This window comes from Garra rufa, chromosome 6 (genome assembly GCF_049309525.1).
Source record: "Garra rufa chromosome 6, GarRuf1.0, whole genome shotgun sequence".
Classification (NCBI taxonomy): Eukaryota; Metazoa; Chordata; class Actinopteri; order Cypriniformes; family Cyprinidae; genus Garra; species Garra rufa.
In genome coordinates, this window is record NC_133366.1 from 30167907 (window position 1) to 30193214 (window position 25308).

A 25308-nucleotide genomic window follows, 5' to 3' on the forward strand; every position below is an offset into this window, starting at 1 on the left:
TGCAGTAGAGAGGTGACAGAAGCTTCAAAGCACTTACAGGCAGCGTTTATTGGCGGTTTTAAAGAATAAAAGATTCTGCACCAAATTTGACTTTTAGGGGTTGAATAATTTTTGAACATGAGCATTTAGAGCCAATTTGATTTTTTTTTAAATTATTCATCAGCTTCCGTTTTCAGAATGACTCAAATGTGTATTTATACATTTCTCTAATAGTGTACTGATGCCTTTGTTGAGTTGCTTTTACAAAACTGTGTTCTCTGCAGCAAAATGTGTTGCAGGTCAAGGGGGTTGAATAATTTCGATTCCAACTGTACATGTTTTTACATTGTACTTATTTTTAAAAATACCTATATGTAATTACATCTGTAATTCATTTATGTAATTACATTTATACTTGCACTGCTGACCCATCCCTTACGCCTTAACCCACCCTTAATCCTACCCATACCACCAAACCTGTCCCTAACCTTACCCGTATCTCACCTTAATAGAAGCAAAAGTGTTTTGCAATACAATATGAACACAATAAGTTATGGCTAATAATAACATATAATATGACAATCTTAAAATAATATTTGTGTATATTGTATATTTAATATGTATTGTAGGTTTGGATCATCATTTTAAACAGTTTTTACAGGTATGTAAAATGTATGGAATTCTGAGTAGCTCAAGTCCCCATAAAATCAAAATGGACGTTTTTTGACTTTTAGTAGAATCCGAAAAAAGTCCCGCCCCCTTTACTATAAATAGACGCTAAAGTTGTGGCTGAAATCCTCACTTGTTTACAGAATTAGTTCTTTCTGTACAGCGAATGGCACATAGTGCACTAAATAGGGGATAGGGAATGATTCAATGCGAACTGCTGCAGGCTTTACCAAGTTCAGTGGCTCCAAGCTGTGGAATAAACAAAATGCTATTGGCTATTGGCTTTCTGTTTCAGTTGAAATTATGTCAACACATAACGCTGTGTGTTTCAAAGCACTTCAGTAAACCTTTAATGTGTTCAACAGAATTGCGAATACTACACTCTTATTGGTAGCTTTATCAGCACCATCAGGTTAGCCAAGATATTTAAAGGCACAATATGTAAGACTTTTTGATTAAAATATCCAAAAAACACTAGAACAGTGGTATATATTTTGCTGACTTGTGTACTTATTTTATCCCAAATGTTTCAAAGAATTTTTAAGTCCTAAGAAACAAACAATTTTAACTAGTGTAACACACCGTGTCATAGCGTCGCATGCCAGTGACGTTATATACCCTCGATTTTCCGGTTTTATTTTGTACAAAATGCGGAAACCCCAAAGACACTTTAACATGTTATGCATTTTATTAGACGAGTAACGAACATGCAGAGTTGCATTATAACAGAACTTTCAACACACTCAAATGTATCTAGTATGATAAAACAGTACTGCTTTTTCCTACATACTCATGACCGAAAGAAGCGAAAGTAGTCGACTGTGGCATAATAAAAGCTCTGCTGCTTTCAAGCTGTGTATCGCGCCTGTCCTTCATTAGCAATTGCTCCAGCGTCCTCGTTCCGCTTCCAAGTCTTTAATACATTAGCTCATCCATCCGACGGGTTGCATCCAGTGTTGTTTTTGACAACCATCTTAGATTTAGTCTTAGTCTTTTGGACTACAATGCTTATTAGTTTTAGTCTCATTTTAGTCATTTCTAAATGTGATAGTTTTAGTCCAATTTTAGTCGACGAAAAGTCAAAAAGGTTTTAGTCTAGTTTTTGTCAAAAAAAGGGGAAAAAGTCTTTTAACAAATTAATGTAGGTCAGTAAGTATGTTGCTGTTTGGTAGTGTCACTTATAAGTTGTGAAAATAGCAGATCTATAGTTCAACACAATGTGAGCTTCCGCATCGACTATTTTCACCAATAATTACAATAATGAAGGAATGGTTTTAGACATAAAAGACATATAATTGAAATACACCCATAGGTCCTCTCTCCGTTTGCGACCACCCTGTGTGCAAACTGCCGCCATCATGGTTAATCGTCTGTCTGTCTGAGTGACAACAATGTGACATGTTGAGCGTAACCAAACAAGGATAGAATGCTAAAACGGCTTGCCATACTAGTATGGCAAAGAGTATTTAATGCTAAAACGGCTTGCCATAGCAGCAGATACTTTTTCGGTTTTAATTGGCATGCACAATAAGCAGAAATGTCATGCATTTTAAACGTCTGACGGACCACCCACTAGCATTTTCGTCTAGTCTCGTCAACGAAAACTCACACACGTCTCGTCATGTTTTAGTCATCAACGAGCCATTTTTATCTCGTCATCGTCTCATTATCGTCATGAAAAAAAGTGGCGTCAACGAAATGATTTCGTCATCGTCATTGTAAACAACACTGGTTGCATCAGCTGTGGGAATAAAGACAACAAATCCAATGATTCCACATTCAATCACGACATCATCCAACGACGCCTTTGTTTTTTGTTTGTTTTGAATATGCACCCTCTAGCAGTGAAAACTTGCATATTGTGCCTTTAATAAACACAATGAATTGGGGATGTCAAATTTATTGGGGATGTTTAAATTTATTTATTTTTGCAGGCTATGTACAGTTCCTGTAGAGCAACAAAATGCTCATGCTATACATGTATGCAGCACGCTTTTGGTGAATTCATGGAAGCACTGTAGTCATCTTTTGCAGAGAGCAAAACGGTGTCATTGTGGGTTGTCTTGGGCTCCTGAATAGAGAAATGAAAGCCGGAATCGTTTCACCACTGTCTGTGGATTACAAAAAAAAGTACCGTAGACTTAAGAACTCTGTTTCTAAATCTTTTACATCGATCTGTCCAAAAAAAACAAAAAAATGTACACCCTAAACACAGAGGTCATGTGGAGGCTATCTTGTAATGTATAACTCTCTGGAAATTGGCTCATGGGGTTTTAACGTCAGCAGGCATTGAGCTTGTCAGGGCTTTGGACTTATGATAGCAGTAATGCAGTGTTAAGCAACAGAATGTGCATAGATGGGACAGAAAACTAGAGTGCATCCAGGATACAAGGGCCTGAGAAATTATTACGCGGACTTTGCAGCAATAGCAGTACATTGCATTGTAATAAACTAAAATTGTAATTGCATGTTTGTGGTCCACTGTTGGAAGAGTGTGTAATGCTATTACAAATACTACTGGTGTTCAGAGTTTGCTCTTTGAACTTTGGCCTTGTGTTTGTGCGTCTATTGGCAGGGTGACTGTGATGGCATCTGTCTATGTATTGGAGATTATTGACTGTCTTACAGCATGCAGAGCAAAGAGATTGTGTTATGCAGTTGTGTGAGGTCTACAGAGGACACATGGATTTGAGTGGCTATAGATTTTGCAAATTGTTCATGGATGGTTTAATCTTCCTTAAAATGCAGTATTCAATATTATGAAAAATACTTTATACTAATAATACATGGTTCTAAAGCATTGGATTTGCGGATTGGTTTTCAGAGGACTCCCTTTTTGGCAGAAAAAGTGTCATTCTTTTTCTAGAGCTGTGTACATTTTTTCAGCTTATCTGAGTAGGTCAGAACACCTACTGTAAATCTGTTGTCATTATCAAAATAAAGAGAAGGAAGTAAGATAAAGTTTGCTCGATTAAATAAAAACTGCTTTATTTAAGCTTTGTGTATGGATTTTGGTCATCTAAATGTTTGGATTACATACAAATCTGTATTAAAACATTGGGTATTTAATATTTCAGATGTACCTGATTACTCTTAAAATAAAGAAAAATATAAATAATGTATCAGTTTAATATATTTCATGATTTTAATGATTTTATAACACATTTTTAGCTTAATTGTACAGTCTGTTCTTTCACATTTGATAAATGAGCCATATGTGTAAAACATATTTTGTGAAATGGCTGTTTTTGCACCAAAAATATTGCAGGAAGTAATGATTCAAACGATAGTCAACCGATTTGTGAAATGCGGAAATCTCACACTATTAGTAATGGAGTCCATTTACAGATTAATGCAAAAATGTAGTAAGTTTTGTCAGAATTTCAGGAAGCAATGTTTTGCAAGTTGTGTTTTAATATGGGTTTTTGGATTCAAGACTTTAAGACAGTAAATGGTGTTTTTGGAAGTTCCATATAAAGATTTGTAGTATGCATTCACTAAAATATAGACATTAGATGGTTTTCATTCTAGTCTAATATAATTGGAAGAAGTACTCTTGCCTAATTGTAGATCCTTCTTGATTGCGTCTACACTGTTTGTCCACTATTTCAAATCTTAAAACATTTTAGCACATCTTGCAGTGGTTTCAGGATGTTTCACCATGTTTATCACACAAGTAAAGAGTGATGTGAGAACATTTGTTCTTTATGGCATAAAACTTTCATGATTGGGGAAATAATGTTACAATTCACTGTCACTGCAGTGACTGCTCTTCGTGGCCTGTAATGTTAATTTTTAAATGCAGTGAAAAGGTTTTATGAGGACAAGAACTCTCAGCCATTTCCAATCAAATGAATGAGTTCAGTGAATCTATAAAGAGGAATTCAAAAAAGAAACAAAAATAAAAATCAAAAGATTGCCACATTTGTGCTCAGTTACTTAAGCACATCCGAGTTTTAAGAACCTAATGGGGAACTTAGGTGAACTTGATTTGAAATATGTCTGGAAATATTTTTTCAATGCAACAAAGATTAAGTGCTTTTTATTTTTAGAAAATACAATTCCAGGCTATTTACTTCAAAGTTTTAAGTTAAATTCAATGTGTTACTTTGAAATTGAATTTATTAATTGAATTTGAAGGGGTCATGACATGGATATTTTTTATTATTAATAATAATTATTATTATTTTAATGTTCCTTGAGGTTTATTTAAAATGTTTACCTATAAAGTTTTTTTACACAAAAAAAATCAAATAATTAATGGAAAAATTATTGGTAACACTTTCTATGAAGCCCCTATTTATAACACATTATAAGGGTATTTCTAAGGCATTATAATAAATGCATAATGCATTATAAGAAACCTTATAATATGTTATACTATCTCATGAATAATCATAACAACAATTATAATACATTATAATACTTGAGTATTTGAGGTTATAACTTTTAAGATTATGATCATTTATAACACACAATGAACGGCATATTATCTTTTTAATTTATAATGGACTATATCATATTACATTTATTTTTTACATTAAATTACATTTTATTTTGATGGCCCCCTAAGTCTATTGACTATAAGCTTAAACTTTCTAACTACATGCCAACTAACACTCCTTAGAGTATTAGTAGGCTTAGGTTATGGTTGGGCTAGGTAGAATGTTCATGTACTTGCAAAGTTACTTATAATATAACATAATAGCTTGTCTTTTGGGGAAACATCGAAATTTAGTGATTAGCATATCAGCATAAAAACAATTACTGCTAGCTGACATGCAGTTGCAGAGTTACTTATCAAAAGCTATCTGAAGGGTACCATCAAAATCATCAAACTGTTCATATTACACATTTATCTAAACTGATACCTGATCTTAGGGTTCTTTGGGAAATATTATTATAATTACTTATAAGTGATCTTTGTATGCTTTAAGTAAAGTGACATGAGAAACATGGCAAGATATGAGACTTATGTTATAACTATGAGGAGGTAATCATTCTCTTAAAAGCTATAATCACAAAAAAGTACAAATTATAATACATTAAAACTGTTCTTATGAATACTCATGAGATGATATAACATATTATAAGGTTTTTTATAATGCATTATGCATTCATTATAATGCCTTAAGAATACCCTTATAATGTATTATAAATAAGGGCGTCATAGAAAGTGTTACCAAATTATTATTTCCAACCCTTATTCTGGCCCTCTGTTTAAAACCACCTGTTTTAAGGTGTGTGGCCTTTAAGTAATCGGCCATGATTGGCTAACATCATTGCATAGAAAATGCTATCAACGCCCCCTCACTATTGCATGCAAGTGTTTTAACAACATTATAAAAAATTACTAACATCTAGACAAAGCATTATGAAATAATTGACTTACCATTTGTAATGCAGCTGCCATCATATCTGTAACTTGTTTTGTATGCTGGGATCCTTCTGATATCTATACAAAGACTCGCTAGATAAGACTCTTCTTCCTCGGCTGGGATCGTTTCCAACCACATTTAGGATCGTTTGAAGCCGCATTTAAACTGCATTTTGGAAGTTTAAAATCGGGGCACCATTGAAGTCCACTATATGAATAAAAATCCTAAAATGTCTTCCTAAAAAAAACATAATTTCTTTATGACTGAAGAAAGAAAGACATGAATATCTTCGATGACAAGGGAGTGAGTACATTATCTGTAATTTTTTGTTCTGGAAGTGAACTTCTTGGCGACTGAACGCCAAATGTTTTTCTTGGGTGACGTCACCTTGCACCTCAGATCAAACAAGTAGTTTTTTAATTTCTTACATGATTTGATTTCTTATGTCATGACTAGGCATGGGCCGGTATAAGATTCTGACGGTATGATAACCTTGGATAAAAATATCACGGTTTCACGGTATTACGGTATTGTAATCACTGCTCTACAATGTTACATTTAAATGTCTGGGTAAAAAAAACAACCTTTTTTTCCCCAAACGGATTACAGTATATTTTATTTTAGGAAACATATAGAACATTTTGTAACATGGAACAGAAGGCAAAATAATTAAAATAAATAATTGAATCTTCTTAATTAAATTAAATTGCAGTCACTTGTGTTAAAGGTGCCCCGTGTAATATTTAAGATGATCTCTAGACAGTGGTGCAATAACTATGTTTTCAGGGGTGCATAAAGACCTTAATTAACCATTATGTTTTTATTAACATAGAATCAGCTTGCGAAAAAAACACTGACACAATGATGAACAAGTAATATTCACAATAACATAGTTTTATTGAATGATAAAGTTAATATAATTCCTTAAATTACATTTTAAAAGAAATCTCACTATTCGTTGCTGTCAAAAAAAAGGTGAGATTTAAATCCTGTATCGGCTTCCGTAGTTCTGTAAAGGGAGGGGTGAGCGGTACTCTGCTGCAATTCACAATCTCGCCGCTAGATGCCACAAAACCTACACACTGCACCTTTAACGTGACAGAAGGCTTAAAAGCAAAGACGTGATTTCACTTTAACTTAATTGTTGTGCTAAAGTTCACAGAAACGTAAAATTAGTACATATAGTCTGCTATTCCCCACTCTGTGTTGTGGGGGTTCACCTCCTTTGGCCGTCCTGAACTTATATTACTGCTGAATCTCACTGACTGTGGATCACGTGCACAAACACAGACACGCGCCTGAGCACTAACCGGTGGGGGAGGGGCTGCATTGTTTTCTCTGCAGGGACTCACACACACAACCTAGTAGGGAGTCCTGCGCTTTCACTTTGACACAGAAAATGCGCATATCGTAGGAACGGTATAACTTTTTTTGTTTCCGGTTTTGAAACCGTGACTTTTTCAAACCGCGGTAAACCTTGAAACCGGTTATCATCCCATGCCTAGTCATGACCCCTTTAATAGCAATTTGACTGAAACTGTTTTCCACGAATATCCTATACTTTCAGTGTTTTTCAGTAATATACAGTAATTCAGTAATATCAAAGGATGTCAATTGTCCGTCTCACTGAGTGGACCTCAGAACTCTCATCCGTAAATGTGGCATAATAGCTTCCCAAAGTGGCAATTTGAAGTCGTAGTGTATAGTATGTTCTACAGTTCTCTCTCTCTGTCTCTCTGGTTGCTAGTGCTAATTTTCACACCTCCTGCTGTGCTACACCCTCTCATCTCTTCCCCTGCCCTCTGCCAACACCACAAATAGCTTCAGCTCTGGCATCAACTACATTCCATTAAGCCCAAATCATTCCACAATGTTTCTTCTCTAGATCTCGCACACTAATATTTAGGCCAGTGTACTTTTGTTATTGTGGATGAGTGTTTCACTGAAAAATGAACAACAAAAAGATATGTCATAACAAATGAGCCATTCTTCACCATGGGCTTTTTGTGCTTTTCTTTTTTCTTGGTTCAATTTTAGAAGGATAATTGTGTTTCTGTGTTTGTTTTGGCAACCATGATGTCACGTTGACACCAATTAATGGCAACACATTTATTGCTTGTGTGTTTATTGCTTCTGTCATGTGACCCACTGTTGTGTGGCAACCAGTAGCCATGGACACCTGTCACAAAGCCTTGCTAAATCTAAATTAGATCTATTGAAAATGTTCTTTTTGTTCATATGCCTTTTTGGATTTTGCCTGCCGTTGTTTGATTGGTAGAATGCTGTGTTCTTATTATCTTTGCTGTAGCGCTTTATATAAGGTTCATTAGTTAACATTAGTTAGCACAAACTAAGAATGAACAATACTTCTACAGCACTTAAATCATAGTTAACTTTAATTTCAGCATCAGCAAATTGTATTTGCATTAGTTAATGCACTGTGAACAAATATTGAACAACTGTAATTTTATTAATTAACATAAACAAAGAGGAGTAAATAATGTAATGTATAGTTCTTTGTTTTTCATGTTAATACATTTAACTAATGTTAACAAATGACACCTTATTGTGTTACCGTCTTTGCTGATTTTTGGTTAAAATGTATTGCTTTCTTTGAAAGTGTTGAATCTGACAAACCATCAGGTCAGAGTCCATCAAAAATGAAGAGAAAATTAAACATTAAAAAAAACTGACTGAATGACCCACAGCTGTGTGTTTATTTATTTTTTTTTTTTAGTAATAGTTGTTCACTAGTCCCTTGTTTGTCCTAAACAGTTAAACTGCCTGTTGTTCTTCAAAAAAATCCTTCAGGTCCCACAAATTCTTTGGTTTTTCAGCATTTTTGTGTATTTGAACCCTTTCCAACATGTATGTATCTTTTGTATGAATGTGAAAATGAAATGAAGCCAAAATAAGAAAAATGAATCTTCATTCTGTTCAAAAGTTTACACCCCTTGCTCTTAATGCATCATGTTTCCTTCTGAAGCATCAGTGAGCGTTTGAACCTTCTGTAATAGTTGCATCATGAAGGATTTTTATGAAGAACAGCGGTCCGTTGAACTGTTCAGGACAAACAAGGTACTCTAGCACTAATTAAAAAAAAACTGAGGATAATTCAGGTAACAACACAGTATTAGGAATCAAGTGTGTGTAAACTTTTGAACAGGCTCATTTTTATAAATTCACCTATTATATTCTCTTCTGGACTATATGTAAATGTCCTTTATGTGAAATATCATCTTCAGGTCAGCACTAAACAAAAAATAAGATGCATTTGGTGTGATCCCTCTTATTTAGGTAAAATAATGAACATTTTGTGGATTCTGTAAGATGTACAGTCGTGGCCAAAAGTTTTGAGAATGACACACATTAGTTTTCACAAAGTTTTCTGCTAAACTGCTTTTAGATCTTTGTTTCAGTTGTTTCTGTGATGTACTGAAATGTAATTACAAGCACTTCAAAGGCTTTTATCGACAATTACATGACATTTATGCAAAGAGTCAGTATTTGCAGTGTTGGCCCTTCTTTTTCAGGACTTCTGCATTTCGACTGGGCATGCTCTCAATCAACTTCTGGGCCAAATCCTGACTGATAGCAACCCATTCTTTCATAATCACTTCTTGGAGTTTGTCAGAATTAGTGGGTTTTTGTTTGTAAACCCACCTCTTGAGGATTGACCACAAGTTCTCAATGGGATTAAGATCTGGGGAGTTTCCAGCCCATGGACCCAAAATTTCAACGTTTTGGTCCCTGAGCCACTTAGTTATCACTTTTGCCTTATGGCACGGTGCTCCATCGTGCTGGAAAATGCATTGTTCTTCACCAAACTGTTGTTGGATTGTTGGAAGAAGTTGCTGTTGGAGGGTGTTTTGGTACCATTCTTTATTCATGGCTGTGTTTTTGGGCAAAATTGTGAGTGAGCCCACTCCCTTGGATGAGAAGCAACCCCACACATGAATGGTCTCTGGATGCTTTACTGTTGGCATGACACAGGACTGATGGTAGCGCTCACCTTTTCTTCTCCGGACAAGCCTTTTTCCAGATGCCCCAAACAATCGGAAAGAGGCTTCGTTGGAGAATATGACTTTGCCCCAGTCCTCAGCAATCCATTTGCCATACTTTTTCCAGAAGATCAATCTGTCCCTGATGTTTTTTTTTTTTTGGAGAGAAGTGGCTTCTTTGCTGCCCTTCTTGACACCAGGCCATCTTCCAAAAGTCTTCGCCTCACTGTGTGTGCAGATGCGCTCACACCTGCCTGCTGCCATTCCTGAGCAAATTCTGCACTGGTGGCACTCCGATCCCGCAGCTGAATCCTCTTTAGGAGACAATCCTGGCGCTTGCTGGACTTTCTTGGACGCCCTGAAGCCTTCGTAACAAGAATTGAACCTCTTTCCTTGAAGTTCTTGATGATCCTATAAATTGTTGATTTAGGTGCAATCTTAGTAACCACAATATCCTTGCCTGTGAAGCCATTTTTATGCAACGCAATGATGGCTGCACACGTTTCTTTGCAGGTCACTATGGTTAACAATGGAAGATCAATGATTTCAAGCATCACCCTCCTTTTAACATGTCAAGTCTACCATTCTAACCCAGCCTGACATAATGATCTCCAGCCTTATGCTCGTCAACATTCTCACCTGAGTTAACAAGACGATTACTGAAATGATCTCAGCAGGCCCTTTAATGACAGCAATGGAATTTTTTTCTGGATTAAGTTCATTTTCATGGCAAAGAAGGACTATGCAATTCATCTGATGACTCTTCATAACATTCTGGAGTATATGCAAATTGCTATTATAAAAACTTAAGCAGCAACTTTTACAATTTCCAATATTTATGTAATTCTCAAAACTTTTGGCCACGACTGTATATAACCTTTTGACTTCAACTATATTTCTGCATTGGATCTTAAACTGCACATATTGCTTGCAGTTTTTACAATTAATTTTTAAATTTAATTTTAATTACTAATTTCTGATTAAAATACCATAATTTACCTACATACACAATTATACAGTATTATAATACAACTGTGCAAGCCTGTATTGCATAGTAATGTTTTTCCTTTTCTGTTAACTTCTCAGGTTGTACCAGAATTTTATTCTAAAACCTCAAAATTTGACAAATAAGTGAGACATTCTGTTAGCTTTCTTCAAAATACTGTAAGTCAAGAATGTTGTAAAATAGGTCTGCTTTTGAAGTTAAGTTACTTAAAGATAAAGTTTGAGATTCACTGCTATAAAGAAATGGAAGCAGCAGCTTTTCTGTTTTACTTTAGTTTTCACAAACTGCTAAAATAGTTTTCTGGAGTAATCACATGCTGTCAGTAGAGCTTAAGGTGCATCTACCTCAGAATAAAGCTAGAAGACATTTACAGTTGCACCTTGAACAATAATGTATATAAAAATACCAGCAGACAATCATGTCTGCTCTTCAAGGGACAATGAATAAACAAAAACACACTGCTAAAGCATAAAGAGAAGTCAAGAATCGATTTGAACATACATTTTACTTGCAAAACATCCAAAACAAGGAGGATAGAATACACACTGTTGAAAGAACAGTGTTATTCTTGCTGTTTAAAGCCATGAAAATTGTTACCATTTACTCACCCTCAGGTTGTTTTGAACCTGTATGAATTTCCTTTTTTTTCTGAACACAGAAAAAAAACATTTTAAACATGAAGAAAAAATAATCAAATTAAAGAAATTCATACAGGTTTGGATGAATACTGAATTGGGTAACACTGTTTTTTTTTTTTTTTTTTGCATACTCTTTGAATGTGGTGAGTGTGCTGGCTCCTCCCTCTGCTCGTTCACAGGCAGACCATAATATGCACACTGATGTGCGGTACAAGTGGCTTCAACATTGAAACACAAAGCTGATCTCTGATCAGCTACTAAGTGTAGTTTCTACACTCTTAACCCTTGCGTTATTCAAATTACCTACAACTTCCTGTTTTAGCACACACAGGAAATGAGCACTACACCCTACTTCAACCACCAATGTTTTTTTCTTTTGTGATGGGAAGTGATGCTACTGCCAGCAAAGCGATGCGTGAAAAATGTCAATCATTAGCTTTGAAAAAAGGTTATAACCTTTTTTTTTTTTTACTGTAAATTAAATTTTCCAGACAATCACTACTGTTCAAAAGTGTAAGTACAGTTTCCGAAGACTGGAGTATTGCCTAGCTTTTCCATCACAGGAATAAATGGCATTTTAAAATGAATTGCAATAGAAAGCAGGTTTTTTAAATTGTAATAATGTTTTACAGTATTACTGTTTTTTTCTGTATTTTAAGCATAAGAAACTTAGTAAGCAAACGTTTGACAACGAGTCAGTAACTATACAGATTGAAGTCTTGAAAGCTTAAAAGAGTTGACTTCCAAAACAAAGATTTATGGATAATTTGCCCCCTTGTCATCTAAGATGTTCATGTCTTTCTTTCTTCAGTTGTAAAGAAATTGTTTTTTAAGGAAACCATTTCAGGATTCCTCTCCATATAGTGGACTTAATGGTGCCCGCAAGTTTGAGCTTCCAAAATGTAGTTTAAATGCAGCTTCAAAGTGCTCTAAACAATCCCGGCCGAGGAAGAAGGGTCTTATAGCGAATATCTTGATATGAATATATTGAATGACAAGGGGGTGAGTAAATTATCAGTATATTTTTGTTCTGGAAGTGGAACTTCTTTAAATGCAACAAAATTATAAACTGTATGTGTTTGATTCACCAAAAGAGTGAGTTCAGGATTCATACCTAATTGGTTGCACTCTGTGTCTCATTCATATTGTGCGAGAACAGTTCATGAGTTATTTGGAACAGATTATAATAACCGGTTCTCAATTCCCAGCCATTACAAAGTGGCATGACTAACAGCGAAGTGCATTTCATTTATACAAATTATGTTCACCTGAAACTCCTACACTGTAATTCCTGTTTCAGCATAGACAGGAAGTATACCTATAGGTGCCTTTGATTTCTAACTTGATTGTTGCTAATCTGATGTTCATGCAGTGCAGTGATTCAGCATTCTTCAGATATGGCTCCCACTCATACCCATACAGATGAAAGACAGCCACCATGCTATTCCTTAAGTCTATATTCACTCTTTAAAGCCAGTACATTGTGTTTCTGTTTTACGTTTAAAGAATAGTTCTTTCTAAAATGAAAATTCAGTCATTAATTACTCACCCTCATGTTGTTCCAAACACGTTAGACCTTCGTTTATCTTCGGAACACAAATTAAGATATTTTTGATGAAATCCAAGAGCTTTCTGACCCTGCATAGACAGCAATGTAACTGACACTTTCAAAAAAAGGTAGTAAGGACATTGATAAAAAAGTCCATGTGACATCAGTGGTTCAACAGGAATGTTATGAAGCTACAAGATTATATTTTTGTGCAAAGAACGCAAAAATAATGACTTTATTTAACAATGACTTCCCACAACATTGTGCCAATTAAGCCTTAGAGAAAGTCAAACACACTTTGTGAATTTGTTGCCATTTTTTGACAGAATCACAGAATGTGCTAAACTTCTATAGCTGTTCTTACCACCCGCCGGCAGCCATTTGATAACACGGCCCGGCTGTTGAACTTTTGGACCCGGTATCAAATCTACCCTGTGTCTTTTTATAAACTCGCTCCGTGATAGCTGACTGAGGGGCTTGTATTCTGTGTAGTCCAGAATTTAAATTAGGGTGACTGGCATGAAGTCTAACAACATATCTTGAATATCTTGTTTTACAGAGTGATAATGGCCGCACCACAAAACCAGTCTTAAGTCGCTGGGGTATATTTGTAGCAATAGCCAAAAATACATTGTATGGGTCAGAATTATTGATTTTTCTTTTATGTCAAAAATCGTTAGGAAATTAAGTAAAGATCATGTTCCATGAAGATTTTTTGTAAAATTCCTACTGTAAACCTATCAAAATGTAATTTTTGATTAGTAATATGCATTGTTAAGAACTTAATTTGGACAACTTTAAAGGTGATTTTCTCAGTATTTAGATTTTTTTGCACCCTTAGATTTCAGATTTTCAAATAGATGCATCTCGGCCAAATATTGTCCTATCCTAACAAACCATATATCAATAGAAAGCTTATTTATAGGCTTTCATAGGATGTATATATCTCAGTTTTGTAAAATTTAACCTTATGACTGGTTTTGTGGTCCAGGGTCACATATGAGGCCCAGAAAACCTGTTTGTTCATTTATTTTTTTGAAAGTCAGTCCATATTTGATGCTCTTCCTGGTTCGCTATGTTCAATCAAATTTTCTTTTATGAAGAAGTTTAAAAACTGTTCAAAGGAATAAACATGTTCTCTGCGAATGAGAAGTATACGTAGAAGTATTGTTGGGTTGTTTCATATGTTCTTTCCTGGAACTGGTACAGAAGTGATTCATAGCTTGAGCTCTCCTCTTTCTGTTGGTAATCAGTTTTGAAGGCTGATATGTGTCTTCATGTCAGAGACCCTAGCTGTTGAAAGCCTGGACAAGCCACTGACAGTTTGTAAAGAGGAAGGATTCGCACACGATTAAACCGATGGTCTCTTCTACTCGCTGGAACCCACTAGAGCTCCAGTTTTTGACTATTAAGTGACATTCACTAAAAAAAAATTCACTTCATGCTGATTTAGTGTGACTAAGTGTGAAGTCTTAAATATGCGTATGACAGTTGGAAGTGGAAGCAACGGTGTGTAGTTTTGTGTGGAATATCCCTTTTAAAAGAGTTATTTGTATAATGAATTTATTTTAAGCCATATGTATTAATAGTGTCCTCCTGGTTTCAACCTTGCGTAGCAATTCACAGAATCTTTTAGTTCCCTTTTATTTGAATTGGTTTTAATTAGGTTTAGATGAATTTGGATAATTCATCTTTTTGAATGATTTATTAAACTAACCAACTCAGAGGAGTCATTCATTTCAGGAATTGGACTACACTGCTTGCGCTGTATTTTTGATTTATGTTGTTATTGTGTGCTGCCTTTATGGACTTTATACAACAACATAATATAATTTCTTGAAATTATTTTACAGCACACAGTCTTGTAACAGAATTATATTCAAATTTATATGCAAGCTCACAATCAAAACTCAAATAAAATAGGATATTTTTTGCCATTTTGCTGAAGATTCTGCATTGCGGAAATGCTGATACAGGGAAACTCACTTTTTTTTTTTTTTACAAAACGAGAGTATTAATTTGAAAGCATGATGCAGTGACTTCTTCAGTAAGAACTGAGTAGATTGCACTTTACTGGAAAATGGATTTTTACCCAGCTTTTTATTTCACGGAACCTCAGGTCATGTTTGTCATCACACAGTACCAAAACTCATTCAGCTCAGTCATTTAAAAAAATCAACAAGAAAACTTCTCAGAACAACTTCATAGCTCTTTTTTCCACTGTTAACCTGCTTCAGTAGGTGTTTTCAGAGAAACAGGCAGTTTAATCAGTTTTAGGAGAGTATAAACAGAAGTGTTTATGATTTGGCCTGCTTTGCCCTGCTGCCCACTTTAACTTCCTGTTGTTTTTAGTTTCCTTTTACCCTTTTGCACAGTTGTTGTGCTCTATATTAAATTGATTCTCTGGTGTTTGTTACATGGCTTTGGTGTCTGAATTTTGCAACCTTACTTATATAGTCTAACCAAAATGTATTTAGACACCTTCAACATTTCTCACATTATCAGTTTATTTGCTATAGTAAAGAAAACAGTAATAAAATGTGACACAAACTGTGTCAGAACAAATTCATCTTGATAATGTCAGATAACTTTGATAGAAAGTTATGTAACAAAACATGGCCAGGTCAAAGTGTCACATCTATTTTTTTGGACCCAAATTTGTATCAATTTTACTAGTAGTCCACTTTATAAAGAATTTTTGGGTATAATATGTCACAGTTTACTTTATTTCGATATCCTCACGTACATAAATTAACTATAGTGTCCTGCATCCACTAGTAAAAAAAATATTTAAAAAATGATCTGGTGGCTAAATAATTTTTGGTTTGACTCTGTGTTGAGTTCACTTCATATTGAAATAAAGTTCATTTATCATTCTCAGTCTCTCATCTCATGTGTTCATATTAAATCATGATATTCTCATTATGCAAATGTGTGTGGCTCTCAAGAGGAATGAAGTCATACCCTGAAACTACCAACAAATGTGCTTTGTTTGTGGTGTATTAACATTCAGGCATGTAAAACGATGACATTGTGTGATAAAGTCCATTCGCTTTTGTCTTTTCAAACCAGTGAAATGTCATCTCAAGACAAAGTCCAGGCGCAGAACAACAAACTTAGCTATTAAAGCAGATTTAAATCAGTTTTGCATTGTAAGATCTTCAGTTAACTCAAATGGAGTTTAAAGCGCTTTATTGCGTAGTACTACACATTAGTCATACAGTATGTTTTGATTTGTTCATGTATATACACTATTCAGCACATCATACAAAGTTTCCCTTCTTCCCCAGAGAGGAGCAAAACCTCTCTGGTGGTTTTGATTCTCTTTCCCAGTATTTTTAAAGAACCTTTTCATGTAAAAAGCATCAGTCTGCCTGACATTCATATGTATTTCTTTCTTTTCTCCTCAGCTCCTCGTTTTATGTACAGGAGAGTGGGAGACAGCTCCTGTTTCAGCCGCCCACACTGGATTTCGGACCACAGTGAGTGTTTTATAGTTTATATGGTGTATATATAAACCAGCATGTTATTTAGGTGTGTGTATATATGATTTTATATCTCCATAAAATGTAATTTCTTTTCAAACCATATTAATATATATATTTAAAAGAAGTTGCATGACATTGTTGCACAAACAATGTTTCTCAAAGCAGTAAAAATTCCCTTTGATAAAAATTAGCTGTACAGTGTGCATTTTCTTTCTTTCTTTAGGCCAAACATTGTGTTCATGTTCATATGTGGATGGTTTTTTTGTCAGTATTGTTGTTTATTTATTAGTACCAAAAAGTACCTTTGTATGTGTACATGTGCATCTGCATTGCCGTAAATGGCTTTTTTCAGAGCATGTGCGAGAATTATGCATATGAACATGTGATGAATGTAACAGAATATGAACAGCATATAAACTATATACAGTTGAGGTCAAAAGTTTACATACATCTTTCAGAATCTGCAGAATGTTAATTATTTTAACAAAATAAGAGGGATCATACAAAACGCATAAAAGATGTTTACATATAGTCCACAAGAGCAAATAATAGTTCAATTTATAAAAAAATTACCCTGTTTAAAAGTTTACATAGATTGATTCTTAATACTGTGTTGGTACCTGAATGATCCACAGTTGTATTTTTAATTTATTTTTTTATTTAGTGATAGACCAAATCATACAGCCATTGTTGGAAAGGGTTCAAATACTGCATAAACTGGTGTAAAGGTGTATGTAAACTTTTGACTTCAACTGCATATGAGATTTATTCTGTGGGTGGAGTGAAATGGAGTAACAGACGTGAAAGGGTTTTTGTTGTGTTACTGTTACAGAAAATGTGTTTTGCACATGCGATTATTTATCCTGACTTGACACTTAAAGGCATATTTTGAGTTCAATATAACTTAACACATTTATATAATACAAAGATTTATGAAGACTTTTAAGCTGTATGTTTATTATGATATTATGAAATATTGTCTATTTCTGAATCAAATTTTGGAAAGGGTAATACTTTCAAAACGGTCACGTAGTTTATAGTGTTTAGCTAGACTTCTACTGCAAGTGCATTGCTATAAACATTTGTTTTATATTTGTAAAATGACGGTTGATCAGTTATTTTATATCATGCCGCAGATGTTGTTCATGAAGCCTAAAATGGTATTTTAAGGTCTGTTCTGTTTTAAAAGTGTAGTTGGCTTCCTCTGCAGACAGGATGACCAAATATGGCTGAGTTTCTTTTCTTCTGATGGAAGTAAGAACAGTGGCAGAGTTTAGAGTCGACTATACTGCTGTCAGTTTGACCTTAACAAATAACGACTTGGAAAGCTGTGATGTCTCTTCCAATGCTGATAGTCCAAGTTGGAGGGAGCATTACTGGTGGTTGTGACCTTATATTTGGACACTGAGCCAGATGGTTTTCTTGGTGTGATTTAGAGCTGCAACAACTGACAGATAAAATGTATAATTATTATTAGTGAACATGGGAATTTATTTAAAAGCTAAAAACGCTTATTTTAGGTTTTGTCTTCATTAGTGAAGTCATTTAGCTGGAGAAAGTTTCAAAAGCTTCAAAGAAGGTCATGGGCATGTAATTTCATGCGGTCATTGCTGCATCAAGAGCTTTGGCAGAGTGATGCTTAATGCTCTTGAGAGGTATTACATCAGGGCATAAATGAAGTAAAAGTAAACACACACCTTAAATCTAAAATTGCAGGTCACAGCACATCTAAAGTAGGGGTGTGCGATATGACAGTTTTTGATTGTGGAAGATTAAATTGTTTCCACGATCTGCTTTTTAAAAAAAATATCGTAGTATCGTCCTACAGCATGCCTCCGTCTTAATATACTGGTGAAGACGACAGATTCACTCACAGGACACTGCACTTATTCACAATCACAAAAGTACATTATTTGCATGTGGTTTAAAGCCTTGCCTGTAAATAATGTTATTTTGTCTGCGTGCTGTTCTGGCATGCGCTTCATAAACGCGTACACCTGCCTGGACTTTCGCGTCTGGTTCGCTAATACTGTCAAAACCACACAAGGATCACATATAAACACAGTTGGTTATGTCTAAAGAGGAAAGTAAACCGCTAAGAGAAAAAATGGAAGAGCGCCTGTAGATATTAGATGCGTGCAGCTGTTAAGGTGACAGAACTAAACATGCTGCCGATTGTCATTTTTTGGGGGATTTTTTTTTTGGGACAGCTAACCAAAAAATTACTCGGATGATGTCCCGAACCTCTATTAAATATACCTACTGTACCTGAAAATTAAAGTTTGTTTTATATGTATATTACGTGTATTTGTAACATGTAGTCTATCTTTGTTCTTATATTTTAATAACAAAGATTAAAACATGAATCTTCGCCCAATTTAGCCTAAAACATCCTAAACATCTTTTTCTTTTATGTTTTATTACCTTATAAGGCTTTGGTTTTTAAAATAGAGAAATTAGTCTGGCTGTGCTGCTCAGACAACTTGCAAAGTAGTAAAACCAACATGACAAAGAATCGTGATTAAAATCATGAATCGTGATATTTCTGAAAAAAATCGTGATATGATATTTTTGCCTTATCGCCCATCCTTAATCTAAAGAAGAAAAACATAAACTCACGTTTTCAAATGCAAAGAGTTTAAGGGTGTGTTCACACTTGTCAAGTTTGGTTTGATTAAAGTGAAGTCTGGTGCAATTGCTCTGTTAGGGCGGTTCATTTAAGTAAATGTGAATGCTTCCATCCGAACCCTGGTGCGCACCAAAGAAGAGGACTGAGACCGCTAAAAAGATGGGTCTCGGTCCGCTTCCAAACGGACTCTCAAATGCGGTTTGAATAAAACCAAAAGACTTCTAAACAAACCAAAAACAGGAAGTTATGACAAGGCGCAACGCTATGCGACATGATTTTAATGCAGGGACCAAGTGGTGTATCCAAAACAAAATGAGCAGAGGGCACACGTGGAGCAACAATGAGCATGCCTATTAGTCCAACGGACGGCTTAAAGTGGCACCGAATGGGTACTGTGATGTAATACACATGCAGCGCCGCTTTAAGTCGGACGCACCTTTTCCTTTTGTTTGGAGTGTCATACATCATTCAGCCCAACCGATCAGGTTGGGAACGTATCACTTTGCCTTTAGCTTCGGTATCTTTTGGTTCGCTGTCAAAAATGCCAGTGTGAATGCTAAGCAGATCAGGACCAAAAGAACTGAATTACAAGTGTGAACACAACCTAAATTGCCAGCATTTTTGCTTATGACCTTGTCAAGCTATCACTTTTTGCCAGGACATAATTTACATATAATATTTTTGCTATCCGAGCATTTCAGTTTCGCAGAAGGCTCGTCCTAACATGAAGTGTGTATTTAAGTGTTCACATTGTTGTTAAACTTGTTAAACTTGGGGCGTGTGCATACATGTCAATCACAAGTAGTGAAACAGAGATAATAATGTCAAATTTAGGGTTTAAAGTTGTAATTACTTGAGCTATTATAGTTGAATATTGATATTATATAAAAGCTATAAATTTAGTAAGCTAATGAAGACAAAAATGAGAGCTCTGTGTGCTCAGACGCTGCCATTCTCAGTGCTGTCAAGATAAAAGTCCCACTTCAAATTGAAAAACGCATCATCTGATGCTGATAATTAAAACATCTAATATATATTCAATATTTATGAAAGGCTTTGAAAACATGACAGCTTTGTATGTTCAGTAGGGCTGTAAATCTTTGTTGACAGAATATCCATTTGATTCATGATTCTTTGGTTTTCAATTGCGATACAAACATTGTATTTGTAAGTGACTAGAGATGGAAGAGCTATCTTTAAAAAAAGTGTACTTCAATATTTAATCAGTAACTTAATCCAGACATTACTGCATGAAAGAAGTTACCTAAGGAATACCTCAAGGCTACATATGCAAATAACACAAAAAAGCAATATTATCTAAATGGCTTTAATGTCTTCTGCAAGCTAAAAAATAGTGAGTTAGAATTTAAAATGTCACTGTTTTATCTTAAGTATCTATAAATTTTGCATTGAATTAAACCCTAAAGATCAGCCGATGTTGCCAAACCAAATAATTGCTATAATTTTTTAAACAAATATTTTGAAACCATCTTCTCTAAATACACAGTGCATATTGCGTAATGTTTCTTTGCACATGTATGCAGAGGCAGGTAATAGTCTACACCTTGTTTTTCCTAATACATGTTCCTGCGGTGATGCAAGTGTGCTAGCGCATGACCTTTCTGCAGGAGTGTGAGAGAGAGAAAGAAACAGGCGCCTGGGAGCTAATATCATCAGCGCTTCTGCACCACTGTCCACATATTTGTATCTGTCTTAAACACTCACACACACCCCTCATTCTCCCATCATGGTTTCCATTAGGACACACATAGAGAGACAACAGCTTAGACTTGGAATGACATTGCTTGGACAGTGTTGCATAATTTTGCAACCTAGAGATTGCCCATTTCTGCCTTTTTATGACTAATAACTGTTCTGCACATTTTTTTAAGAGTTTCATTTCTTCATTTTGAAGCAATAAGACCTAAATGATCATACAACAATAAAAAAATATTAATCGTTGTCATCATTTGTGTTTACACCACCAGTCAAAAGTTTTTGAACTGTAAAATTTTTAATGTTTTTCTTTTTTAAAAGATCTCTTCTGTTCACCAAGCCTGCATTTATTTGATCCAAAATACAGCAAAAGCAGTAATATTATGAAATATTTTTACTATTTAAAATAACTGCTTTCGATTTAAATATATTTTAAAATAAAATTTTGTTCCTGTGATCAAAGCTAAATTTTCAGCATCATAGCTCTAGTCTCCAGTGTCACATGATCAATCAGAAATTGTTCTATATGCTGATTTGCTGTTCAAGATCTTTTTTATTATTATTATTATTATTATTATTATTATTATTATTATTATTATTATTATCAATATTTAAAACAGCTGAGTACATTTTTTTTCAGGATTCTTTGAGCAGTTATCTGAAATAAAACGCTTTTGTAACACTATACACTATACCATTCAAAAGCTTGGAGTCAGTATAATTTGCTTTTATGTAGCAAGGATGCTTTAAATTGATTGAAATGATAAATAAATTTGTATTGTTACAAAAGGTAGGGGTGAGCGGGGCACAACCTAACGCGGGGTTAATTGTAACACGCGTGGTTTAAATATTTCCACACACGCTAGCATAACCAAATTTACGGTGTTTACTAGTTGCCATAGCAACACTATGCAGAGAAAAAAAGAGCGCCAGAATTCAAAAGCCTTTTGAAGATATCGCTGAATATTTATTTTACCATAGTAAAAGTACATTTCTGGCTGAAGTAAACTTTTCATTTCAGTTTTAAATATTCATTTAAAATTAGACAAATCTGCTATTATTTTAATCTCCAATTTGTTATTTATCATTTTAGATGGTTTATTAATGCTTCGCAAACCAGCAGAAGACACTAACCTGTTTTAAACTCCAGTGGCGCAGATGGGGAAAGATGTAACACTGTGTTACAATATTCCCCGCTGTTATTAAACTATGCTATTCTGTGACATTAGCGGTGCAGTTTACACGATTTACTTCTAAGGATTTCGATAAGATACCTCAAGAAACAGGTGAATAAAGGCTGACAATCAATGTTTAATGTTCAGAAGTTATTATTTCAAGCAATGTAAAGCATTTTGGCTCGTTTATGTGTCGTGTTCTATGAGAGCTGTGTGTGGAGGAGTTGAGTGTTCTTCTGAATGTCTAAATGTGTTTCATCTATCTGTCCACATTGTTTTGAACTACTGTACAGCTGTGTGTTGCGATCAGGGCCGTTCAAAGCATTGTTGCGATGTGTTCATTTTCAAACTCCAAAATTAGATCATTTTTATTTTTTTAAAAAACCTCATTACTTCATTTGAAAAAGTTAACTCATGTATTTTACTGACAAAATATTTTAGTTTGTTGTGTATATTTTTTTCATTCGATCAGATAATATTTTAAGCTGTCATATGGTCGTGTTACAACGTGCCCCTCAGATGTTACAATGTACCCCACCTACGGGGCATGTTGTCACGTTTCACTTCCTTTCTTTTGAGGCAAATAACGAAAAACGTATACACTGTAAATATGAAACAAAGCGATATATTTTTACTAGACAAGTGTGAAAATAACGTGGATAAAAAATTGTAGAGATGTTCCGATACCGTTTTTTCCTTCCCGATACCGATTCCGATACCTGGGCTCGGGGTATCGGCCGATACCGAGTACTATTCCGATACCTGGGTGTGTAATTGTATATACAGCTGTAGATAATACTAATAAATTATTTTATGGTGTGCTTCAGACTTATCCCTTAATAAAACAAACATACAGTGATATATACAGTGAACTAGAGTATTTTTATTGTATGACATACATTGAACTTTTATTATATGACATATACAGTGAACTAGAGTATTTTTATTATATGACATACATTTGACAGTAATATTTTTTCATATAGTTAGTATTACTAATCTGGTTTTCTGACGTACATCAGCCCTGTTTATAACAGAGAATTTTGGCCGGGATTGGAAAGATTCTCACTAGATCTCGCAGCAACCTTATTCATTGTGTGGCATTTTCAAACACTCCTCACTGGATCTCGCAGCAGTAACAGTGTTGCAAAATCAACGTTGGCTCCCGAATAAAGCTGTTCGGGGTTTGTGCAAGTTTGTTTGCATTGCAGTCCAAGCTGATAAACGGTCAGCGCTGAGCAGCTCAAACGTGTCGTGTTAGTTTCACTTTCGTTTCGCGTGCCATTTTATGTTTCTCATCTGAGACAGAAATGGTAGTGCTTATGAGTTGAACAACGCGGTGGTCGCGCCAGTGTGACCGCTCACGAAAATTAGTAACACTGGCAGAAAAATTGGTCACAGTCTGGAGCCCTTTAATATTACCGCAAGTGTCCCGCGCGCTTCAGTACAAGGAGTAAACAAACCACGCGCCTGTACAATTCATTAACACAGAACCACGCATTAATTCATATTTAAACAGTCGGTTTTCGGCTTAATATTAGTCCATAATCACGATTTGATTTAAGTGTAATGAACTACCTTTGATTAATGCATCAAACTTTGACAAATTCCGTGACGTTCCGCGTTAAACTGTAAGTTCCATTTTGACTGGATTCCGCGATTCCGTCCGTGTTTTCCGCATCGCAGAAATCATAAAGCCCTACATATGAGACATGCCGCCGTTTTAGCGGACAAACTGCTAGCACATTTGTATTTCTTCTTCGCTGCTCTAAACAGTGGTTGCTTTTGGCAACACTGTTTGCATTCTGAGCTGCGAAGAAGAACTGGCTTCTGATTTGCTAGCGGGAATAACTTATATCTTAAGAAAATGGTATCGGATCGGTACGTGGGTTCAAGTACTCGCCGATTCCGATGCTAGATTTTTTTTGTGGTATCGGCGGCATTTCCGATACTAGTATCGGAATCGGAACAACCCTAAAAAATTGTACTCTGAACCCCACGTCGATTTACATAAACCGCAAAATTCAAAAAGTGTTAGGTTGTGCCCCGCTCTCCCCTATCTATTTCAGATAAATGCTGTTTTTCTGAACTTTCTATTCATCAAAGAAACCTGAACAAGTTCTACTCAGCTGTTTTCAACATCATAATAATAAGTGTTTTTGAGCAGCAAATAAGAATATTACAATGATTTCTGAAGGATCATGTGACTTGAGTAATGCTGCTAAAAATGCAGCTTTGAAATCACAGGAATCAATTACATTTTAAAATAGATTCAAAAAGAATTGTATTCTATAAAGTACAAATATTTCACAATTTTACAGTTTGTGCTATACTTTGGATCAAATAAATGCAGGCTTGGTGAGCAGAAGAGACTTCTTTAAAAAAAAAATCTTACAGTTCAAAAACTTTTGACTGGTAGTGTATTTGTTACAAGATATGTTTATATTTTCGTTAAAGGAGAACTCCGGTGTGATTTTGACCTAAAGTGTATTGAATCATGATACCGAGTGTAAACGTACCTTGCATATCTCATCTCGTCTTGTCCACTGCTGTCCGAAATCTGGGGTCAGTTAGCCGATGCTCACAACAGCTTGTCAATGAAAGTCAATCGGGCATCGAAGGAGCCATGTAAATAAATCACTGTTTTACGCCATTTACGAGGCACAAAGTAGCTCCACACTTCATTGGTAGACTTCCAAGGGCCCTGACATTTAAAACGAGACATTGAGAACTTAGAAAAAGCACCGGTAGTTTATTTACAAGTAGATTTATACAGACAGTAACCGCAAGAAGTTTAGCAGCCGCCGCCATCTTAAATGTAGTCACGATAAGTCGAGTGTCGAGCACCAAGGAAACTACAACCTGATACGTTGATAAGCTGATAAATTCCTTGGTGCTCGACACTCGACTTATCGTGACTACATTTAAGATGGCGGCGGCCGCTAAACTTCTTGCGGTTACTGTCTGTATAAATCTACTTGTAAATAAACTACCGGTGCTTTTTCTAAGTTTTCAATGTCTCGTTTTAAATGTCAGGGCCCTTGGAAGTCTACCAACGAAGTGTGGAGCTACTTTGTGCC

General features: G+C 35.2%; 1 protein-coding gene across 1 annotated transcript in view; it reads left to right on the plus strand.

The window, feature by feature from the left end:
* The window catches only part of LOC141336504 (transmembrane protein 131-like), a 76304-nt gene that overhangs the window by 12817 nt on the left and 38179 nt on the right, over positions 1 to 25308 (plus strand). Inside the window, exon 4 of the mRNA XM_073842157.1 lies at positions 16631 to 16702. Within this exon, the coding sequence (XP_073698258.1) occupies positions 16631 to 16702 (72 nt within the window). The remainder of the gene's footprint in view (positions 1 to 16630; positions 16703 to 25308) is intronic.